This window comes from Pelophylax lessonae (genome assembly GCF_965119305.1).
Source record: "Pelophylax lessonae genome assembly, chromosome: 1".
NCBI classification, from domain to species: domain Eukaryota; kingdom Metazoa; phylum Chordata; class Amphibia; order Anura; family Ranidae; genus Pelophylax; species Pelophylax lessonae.
Window position 1 is genome coordinate 446,148,083 of NC_138768.1, and position 9,989 is coordinate 446,158,071.

General features: G+C 42.4%; 1 protein-coding gene across 1 annotated transcript in view; it reads left to right on the top strand.

The window, feature by feature from the left end:
* Positions 1 to 9,604, top strand: part of SLC49A3 (solute carrier family 49 member 3) — a 60,980-nt gene extending 51,376 nt beyond the window's left edge. The window contains exons 9-10 of the mRNA XM_082243123.1: positions 6,585 to 6,697; positions 9,295 to 9,604. Of these exons, the coding sequence (XP_082099249.1) occupies positions 6,585 to 6,697; positions 9,295 to 9,443 (262 nt within the window). The 3' untranslated portion in view covers positions 9,444 to 9,604. The remainder of the gene's footprint in view (positions 1 to 6,584; positions 6,698 to 9,294) is intronic.
* Positions 9,605 to 9,989: the final 385 nt, after the last annotated feature.

The window sequence follows — 9,989 nt, forward strand, 5'->3', positions numbered from 1 at the left end:
CAATATCTGACAAGTACTGCCTGTGTGGTACATGTGACAACAGTCTCCCGTATTCTTCATATGTCTGGGCTATGGGGTAGAGTGGCAAGACGGAAGACTATTATGGTCTGATGAAATCAAGGTTGAACTTTTTGGCCATAATTCCAAAAGATATGTTTGGTGCAAAAACTGCACATCAGAACATAACCACAGTAAAGCATGGTGCAGGCAGCATCATGCTTTGCGGCTGTTTTTCTTCAGCTGGAACAGGGGCCTTAGTCAAGGTAGAGGGAATGATGAACAGTTCCAAATACCAGTCAATATTGGGACAAAACCTTCAGGCTTTTGCTAGAAAGCTGAACATGAAGAGGAACCTTATCTTTCAGCATGTCAACGACCCAAAGCATACATTCAAATCAACTAGGAATGGCTTCACCAGAAAAACATTAACGTTTTGGAATGACCCAGCCAGAGCCCAGACTTGAATCCGATTGAAAATCTGTGGAGTGATCTGAAGAGGGCTGTACACAGCAGATGTCCTCGCAGTCTGACAGATTTGGAGTGTTTCTGCAAAGAAGAGTGGACAAATATTGCCAAGTCAAGATGTGCCATGCTGATAGACTCATACCCAAAAAGACTGAGTGCTGTAATAAATTCAAAAGGTGCTTCAACAAAGTATTCGTTTAAGGGTGTGCACACTTATGCTACCATATTATTTTAGTTTTTTAATTTTACTACCCTCCATTTAAAAGATTTCAGTTTGTTGTTCAACTGAGTTGTACAGTTTATAGGTCACATTAAAGGTTGAAAAAGTTTTGAAATGATTTATCTTTGTCTCATTATTTTACATCACAGAAACCTGACATTTTAACAGGGGTGTGTAGACTTTTTATATCTACTGTATAAAGGCCACAATATTTATGGTATTATAAACATAAAGTAAAAACTATTAAGTGGTTACAAAATGTATTGTAGAGCCCCACAATTTTCCTTCACTGAATTAGCCAAACCCATCTGAGCTGCCCAGTCTGTAATACATGCATGGGGCGAGTTAGATAAGAACCTGGAAAGAATGTAGTGTGTGTGTTTGTTTTCTGTATGTTGGACAGCTGTCAGAAAACATAGTGCAAACATTGTCAGGGGAGCTGTAACAAAAGGTAGTGTAGACGCTGTGTAAAAGAATTGCAACACAAACTATGTAGTGTTGTGGACAATGGTGAGGGAACCTGTGATAATTGCAGTATGAAACTCTAGGAGAGTTTAGATCTTATTTTTTTTGCCAAGAAAATACATTTTTATTGAGCCGAAAAGTACATGAAAAAAATACAAACATTTTGGGAAACACAGTTCCACACAGAACAAAATGTAAATATTCACATACAAGCAGGTCACGATCAATCATAAGTGCAACTGTAGTGGAACAGTTATAGTGCAAAAGATCAGAGCTCAATCACAGTATAACCGGGATAGAAACAAAACTATCCTAACTAAAGAATAGTGTGCATTTATAAGGGAGGAACAGGGGAAGAAACAAATGGGAAAGGGGGGAAAGGGGGAACACTTCCACTGGAGCAGACCTAGAACCATGCAGACTGCAGCAGGAGAGTCTAAAAGGCTCATCCCATCAACAGTCTGTCCATCACCAACTGAGAAGGAACCCGAGACGGGTCATCCAACCACGGCTGCCACAGAGAGTAAAACTTTTTGTGAGCCTTACGATGTTGATAGGTAACTTTTTCTCTAATCAATAAATTATTGACTTGTTCGATCCATTGCGCGGTCGTTGGTACACGGGAGGTAATCCAATATCTGGCAATCAATTTACGAGCCACATACAGCAGGCGAAGGACCGCCGTATGGGCATGCGGGGTTAAAGTTTCCACCTCCAGTGCACCAAGCAAACACACAACTGGATCCTTAGGCAATCGAAAATGATAAACTCCAGAGATAAGTCAATTACCTCGCTCCAATATCTGAACAATTTGGGACATCACCAAAGCATATGGATAAGAGTACCTTGATCACTGTTACATTTGGGACAGCTATCATTATCCCTGCGCCCCCATTTGAAGAGCTGAACCGTGGTGCGATAAGCCCTATGAAACAGTAATAAATGGGAAAGTTTCTGTGATGCCGACACCGAGACCAGTGGTATGGAGGAGAGACACAATTCCCAGGTTTCGCCATCAATAGGGCCCAAGTCCCTCTCCCAGCCCGCGCGGGCCGGAGGGAAGCCGGGTCCTGCAAGGCAGCCAGCAGGGTAAGATAGAGTTTAGATCTTAGAAGTGGGACATGTGCTTTCCTATTCATTTCATTTCTAGTGGCAGAATCCTCTAGCAGTGAAGCTAAGCTAGTGTGCATGGAGCCCCGTACACACGATCAGATTATCGAACGATCTGTCCTCCGTTTTTTGTGGCATGCTAGTCTGATGCTGAAAGTGAAGAGGTTTTTTTACATACGAATTTTCCCATACGACAGAATTCTACTTCAGAAGTGATGTCATGTGCTGGATTGCTTTGTATGTGTTCTTTCGTCTCTGAGCCTGCCTAGTCTTGCTCTTAAGATTTTTTTTCAATCGATATCTGTACTAATGAGACGAAAATCGGACATTGTTTTGACGGACGACAAAAATTATGCATATCGGGATTTGGTCGGCCGAAAAGTCGGAGTCGGCTGTCCAAAGCACCATACTAACAATCCGAAAATTGACAGATCGGTCGTCGGACGAAATATCCCATCAGATTTTCTTATCGTGTGTACGGGCCTTAACCACTTAAGCCCCAGCCCTATTTCGGACACTTTTTGTTTACAATTTTAAATCAGTATTTTTTCCTAGAAAACTACTTAGAACCCCCAAACATTATATATATTTTTTTAGCAAAGACTCTGGAGAATAAAATGTCGGTCATTGTAATATTTTTTATCACGCGGTATTTGCGCAGCGGTCTTTAAAGCGCCATTTTTTTGGAAAATTTTTGAAAAATCACATTTCACTAATTTTAAAAAATACTAAACAGTAAAGTTAGCCCATTTTTTTTGTATATTGTGAAAGAACATGTCACGCCGAGTAAATAGATACCCAACATGTTACGGTTTAAAATTGCGCCCCCCCGTGGGATCGCGACAAACTACGGTCAATAGAGATCTCAATCTGCGACGATTTAAATTTATTTAACGGTTACCAGTTTTGAGTTAGAGTGTAGCTCTTTTTTTTTTAATTATTGCTCACGCTCTGGCGATCGCGGCGATACCTCACATGTGTGGTTTGAACAGCGATTTCATTTGCGGCTCGACTTCCGTATACTTTTTTTTTTGTGCGCGAGCTAACGGTGACGGGGGCGGCTAAATTTTTTTTTTTTTTTTCCATTTATTTTATTTATTTTTTTAACTTTATTAAAGTTTTAAAAAAAAAAAAAAATCTGATCACTTTTATTGCTGTCACAAGCAATGTAAACATCCCTTGTGACACCAATATGTAGTGACAGGTACACTTTATGGAGGGATCGAGGGTCTAAAAGACCCTAGACCCCTCCACTACACTTCCCTGTATGCAAAACGCCGAAAACGGCATTTTTGCATACAGCCGTTTTTCAAATTTGCCGCCTTTTGCAGCACAGTAACCCGGAAGTGACGTCATGGACGCCGCCTCCGGGTTACGTCATCGGAGACCCGATCGATGCCGTTTCCGGCATTCATCGGGACTCCATCCAGCCGGCGGACGTGCCGGCTGGGTGCTCGGGGCTCCCGGTGGAACGTGAGCCCCCGGGCAAAGCCACGGAAGGCGGCGGGAGGGGGGGGGACGTCCCCTCCCGCCCCCCCGGGTACCGATCGAGCGGCTCCCGAGCCGCATCGGTCGGTACCGACGGAAAGCCAACAGTCGGCTCTAAACCACGGTACCGGGATGATGCCTCTAGCTAGAGGCATCATCCCGGTACACTACCGCAAAGTTTACCGACGTAGACCTACGTTAGTATGCGGTAAGTGGTTAAAGGTTACAAGATCTCTAAAAAAAACAAATTGAAGAATGGCTGAAAGATTAAGATTCAGATGTGCTGTGAGCAGCTGGTCAGGGCTGATCACACAGATCTGGGCTTTGCAATGTGCACTTGAATATAGCAATAAGCTAGTAGAATCTTTCTATGAAAACAGGAAGTTGCAATCCTCACCACTTCCACCTGCTAACTCATTTACTGCCCAGGAGATTTTCCAATCACTTCTAAAACTAGATTGATGCAATTTCTGGGAACATCTCCACTTCGCATGTTGGCGAAAACCCCATGCCTTCAGTGCCTTGAAAAAGTATTCATACCCCTTAAATTTCCCACATTTTGTCATGTTACAACTAAAAATGTAAATGTATTTTATTAGGATTTTATGTGATAGCCCAAAACAAAGTGGCACATAATTGTGATGTAAGAACAAAAATGATAAATGGTTTTCAACATTTTTTACAAAATAATATGTGAAAAGTGTGGCGTGCATTTGCATTCAGCCCCCTGAGTCAATACTTTGTAGAACCACCTTTCGCTGCAATTACAGCTGCAAGTCTCTTTGGGTATATCTCTACCAGCTTTGCACATTTAGAGTGACATTTTTGCCCATTCTTCTTTGGAAAATAGCTCAAGCTCTGTCAGATTGGATAGAAAATATCTGTGAACAGCAATTTTCAAGTCTTCTCACAGATTCTCAATTGTATTTAGGTCTGGACTTTGACTGGGCCACTCTAACATATCTAAATCATTCTATTGTAGCTCTGGCTGTATGTTTAGGTTTGTTGTCCTGCTGGAAGAGGAACCTCCGTCCCAGTCTCAAGTCTTTTGCAGACTCTAAAGTGGGGTACACACTAGTAGAAAATCTTTCCCGAAAATTCCCGTCCGAGGTAAAATTCTACGATTTTCGGCTAGTGTGTACACAACTTTCAGCAGCCGATGCCAACATTTTCAATAAAAAAAAACAGAGTGTCAAACATCAAAATTTTTATCGTCTGTCCCCAGACGACCAATTTTCGTTTAATGTGTATGCCTTACATCCGTGAAAAATCAGATACGTAAGACCGCACATGATCTGAAGTTGCTGACAACCCGGAAGTCTGGGAACAAATGTCCCAAAAAAAAAAAATCAGACGAGAAATGTTGTGAACATTTATGCACTGTCAACTAAAAACAGTAATGAACGCTGAGCAAGAGAGAGAAAAATCGGAGGATATTTCGTCCGATTTCCGTCAAGTGTGTACGGGCCTTAACAGGTTTTCTTCTAAGATTGCCCTGCATTTGGCTCCATCCATCTTCCCATCAACTCTGACAAGCTTCCCTGTCCCTGCTGAAGAAAAGCATCCCCACAACATGATACTGCCACCACCATGTTTCACGGTAGAGATGGTGTGTTCAGGGTGATGTGCAGTGTTAATTTTCTGCCACACATAGCGTTTTGCTTTTAGGCCAAAAAGTTACATTTTGGTTTCACCTGACCAGAGCACCTTCTTCCCTATGTTTGCTGTGTCCCCCACATGGCTTTCTGCAAAATGCAAACATGGCAGATTTTTGAAGTGAACGACTAATTGTTGTCCTGTCTCCATCTCTTCTCTGTGGATCTCTGCAGCTCTTCCAGAGTTACTATGGACCTCTTGGCTGCTTCTCTGGTTAATGCTTTCCTTGCCAGGCCTGTCAATTTAGGCAGACAGCCATGTCTTGGTAGGTTTGCAGTTGTGTCATACTTTTTCCATTGTCGGATGATGGATTGAACTGTGATCTGTGATATGTTTCAAAGCTTGGGATATTTTTTTTTTATAACCTAACCCTGCTTTAAACTTCTCCACAACTTTATCCCTGACCTGTCTGGTGTGTTCCTCGGCCTTTGTGATGCTGTTTGTTCATTAAGGTTCTCATACAAACCTCTGAGGGCTTCACAGAACAGCTGTACTAAGGCTAAATTACACACAGGGTGACTTCTGAAGGCAATTTGTTCCTTTAGATTATAGTTAGGGATATCTGAGTAAAGGGGGCTTCAAATATTTATTTGTAAAAAAGTTTGAAAACCATTTATCGTTTTCCTTCCACTTCACAATTCTCTGCCACTTTGTGTTGGTCTATCACATAAAATCCCAGGAAAATGCATTTACATTTTTGGTTGTAACATGACCAAATGTGGATCATTTCAAGGGGTATAAATACTTTTTCAAGGCACTGTAAGTGCTGCTTCCTTTCTCAAGCCGAAATTTGTCAGCTCCAGAGCCATGGCTTGTCTGCATTGTGAGAGACAGGCACAGCTACCATAATGCAGGAGCCGGGGAGGATTGGGCACTTTCTCTTCATTGTTATTTATAGATTAAAGCTGTTCTAATGTTTGTTCCATATTTTATTGGTATATTGTTAAAAAAAAAAAAAGACTGTTAAAAATGACCAGTACAAATGTTTCCCTTATAACCATGACCTGACTATATATCCCTTAGCTACCTACTGTATATAGTAATATGTAGATTGGGTAGTGCTGGGGCCTTTTTACTTCTACTAAGATTTTTACTTCTTGATTTTACAGTAATTAAAATTTTAGAGCAAGTATGAAAAACTGATTTTACTAAATGACAATTGTTGTTTTTGTATCCCAAGTCAGATCCAGGGATTAATCTTCATGGTGCTGTTTCAGATGCTTGCCAAGCCTTATGCTGCTCCTCCGCTGTCTTCCTGTGGTGTGAATCAGATTGAAATTTATGACTGGTCAAGTATGTTGTAACTTTTTATTTCTTGGCTTTCTAAGTACATTAACTACGGGAACTGTACTGTTAGGAGGACATACCAAACCCAAGAGAAAGATTGACTTTAAAGAGTGTAGATGTTTAAAACAGATATACTGTACTTCTTAAAGTAGAACCTTAGTTAGAAAATTAAGTCCTACTGGATCACCTCAGGCTGGCCCCATTTGCAGGTATTGCTATGTTAAACATAAAAAAATAAGTGCCTATACTGTTTAAAATCCAATTTTATACTGCCTTACCCTGCTCTGCACATGCTCAGTTGCTCTCTATTTTTAGGCTTAGGCTCTGTGCTGAATTTGTAGAGGCGGAGCTCCTGAAAGCAGATTTACTGCTGCTCAGGGGCTCTGGGCTTCAGCAAAATGGCAACCTCCAGCAAGAAGAAACAGGAACAACATTGGAGGCAATTTACAGCACACCAATTTCATATCCAAGATTGACATGTACAATTTATATTTTACAAGCACACCCGGGTTACTTAGCTGCTTCATACTGTAGGCGGTCATCCCTTTTCTTTTTTTTTATCAGAAAATTTTTTTATTGAACAGAAAGAAACAAACACACTTTCCAGCGTGCAAACAGTGCAATAGCTTACATCAAACAATACATGCCCCTGGCAATAGCCATTATATCTTGAAACCATAAATCCACCCTCCAACAACATAAAGGGGCTGACAGCCTACAGCCAACAATACCCAAACACAACCTGTTAGATGCTCCCCGAAGTTATTGCAAAACTCTGGACATCACCAGTTCCCCGGGACTCAGGTCGTCCCTTTTCAAATACCTACATTACCTTCTAGCCAAGGTAACCCCTTACTAAGGTGTTGAGTTTACATTTAATGCTGAAATTCAGGCAGATATAAAATACAAAAATAAGGGGGGGGAGCCCACAGCCCACAAATGCAGGAATGCCTGTCCGCCTCCACCAGAACACACAGGACAGTCAAGTCTGACTCCCGTCCATGTGTGTTCACCGGACCCAGCCGCCGAACCTGGAAGCTGTCATTAGCCTGGCACTGCTGTACCAATAAATATAGCCTTATTGATAATTTGCATTTTTTTTCTCGTGGGTGATTGTGTATGCAGGGCCCCAGTGCAATGCATTGCCCGGGGCCCTTTAACCACTTTACTACCAGTCACGTAACCTCTACGTCGGCTGACTTTGAGTGGTTATACCGGGATGATGCCTCTAGCTAGAGGCATCATCCCGGTACCGTTGTTTGAAGCCGACGGTCGGCTTTCCGTCGGTAACGATCGATGCGGCTCGGGAGCCGCTCGATCGTTACCCGGGGGGGCGGGAGGGGACGTCCCCCCCCTCCCGCCGCCTTCCGCGGCTTTGCTCGGGGCTACCGTCCCACCGGGAGCCCCGAGCACCCAGCCGGCACGTCCGCCGGCTGGATGGAGTCCCGATGAATGCCGGAAACGGCATCGATCGGGTCTCCGATGACGTAACCCGGAGGCGGCGTCCATGACGTCACTTCCGGGTTACTGTGCTGCAAAAGGCGGCAGATTTGAAAAACGGCTGTATGCAAAAATGCCGTTTTCGGCGTTATGCATACAGGGAAGTGTAGTGGAGGGGTCTAGGGTCTTTTAGACCCTCGATCCCTCCATAAAGTGTACCTGTCACGACATATTGCTGTCACCAGGGATGTTTACATTGCTTGTGACAGCAATAAAAGTGATCAGATTTTTTTTTTTTTAAAAACCTGTAATAAAGTTTAAAAAAAAAGAAAAAATAAATAGGAAAAAAAAAAAAATTTAGCCGTCCCCGTCACCGTTAGCTCGCGCACAAAAAAAAACGTATACGCAAGTCGAGCCGCAAATGAAATCGCTGTTCAAACCACACATGTGAGGTATCGCCGCGATCGCCAGAGCGTGGGCAATAATTAAAAAAAAAGAGCTACACTCTAACTCTAAACTGGTAACCGTTAAATAAATTTAAAGCGTCGCAGATTGAGATCTCTATTGACCGTAGTTTGTCGCCATCCCACGGGGGGGCGCAATTTTAAACCGTAACATGTTTGGTATCTATTTACTCGGCGTGACATCATCTTTCACAATATACAAAAAAAAATGGGCTAACTTTACTGTTTAGTATTTTTTAAATGCAGTGAAATGTGATTTTTCAAATTTTTTCCAAAAAAATGGCGTTTTAAAGACCGCTGCGCAAATACCGCGTGACAAAAAATTTTGCAATGACCGACATTTTATTCTCCAGAGTCTTTGCTAAAAAAATATATATAATGTTTGGGGGTTCTAAGTAGTTTTCTAGGAAAAAATACTGGTTTTAACTTGTGAACAAAAAGTGTCCGAAATAGGGCTGGGGCTAAAGTGGTTAATGCTCTTAAGATGGCACTGGATCAGGTTGACTGCCAGAATATTCTGTACTGTGTGACGGAGCCTTTTAAATCTCAGGTCTGGCTGGAGGGAACTAACATTTTTTTGGCAGGTAAACAGCTTGCATTATATCTGTGTATTTATCTATTTGCCTGGAGTTCAGCTTTAAGAGATATTATATCAGCCTCTTCAGTATTTTATTGTTGGTATGTTTTTCCTTTAAACAGTTTCAACTTTAGTAATGGCTGGTCTGTGTAGCATTGGAGCCTGCATTATGATGATCTTTTTTCATACGGACTACAAAAGATTAGCAGCAGAAGCAGACTGTGAAGAAAGGGCTACCAGCATAAATGATGGCAATGAACCCCATACGTAATATGGACTGCAAGGTTACTAATTGAAGACCAAGCAAACAAATGGACAAACTAGTCAAGGCATAATCTGAATATGAATTTAGAGCCCTGGCAAAAACTCCATAGAGGCATTTTCTACAAAAGGAGACTTGATCACTGACAGAACTTTAAAAGCAAGATGAAGGTAACAGACAGGGCCAGGACAAGGGGTGGGCAGGAGGGACGGCTGCCCTGGGCACTGTGGTATCATGTGAGGTGGGGGGGGAGGGGTTCCACAAGGAGATGGTACTTTGAGCTGCAAGGGGGAATTTTGGGGGGCAGCAGGGGGTAAGTATTGTTGTAGGAGGGGAAATTCTGGGGGAGGAAATGCTAAGAGTGGTGATTTAGGGGGATTTTTGCTGACACGTAATGCTCATCTATCTTGGGGGGGGGGGGGGGGAGCGCAGTTTGGCAGGTTCGCCTCTAAATTACCTTATCCCGGCACTGGTAACAGATAGCCATTTTAAATCTAGTTCTTGATTATAAATACTGTTTTCTGATGGGATTGAAAATTTACTTGTAATTCTGTT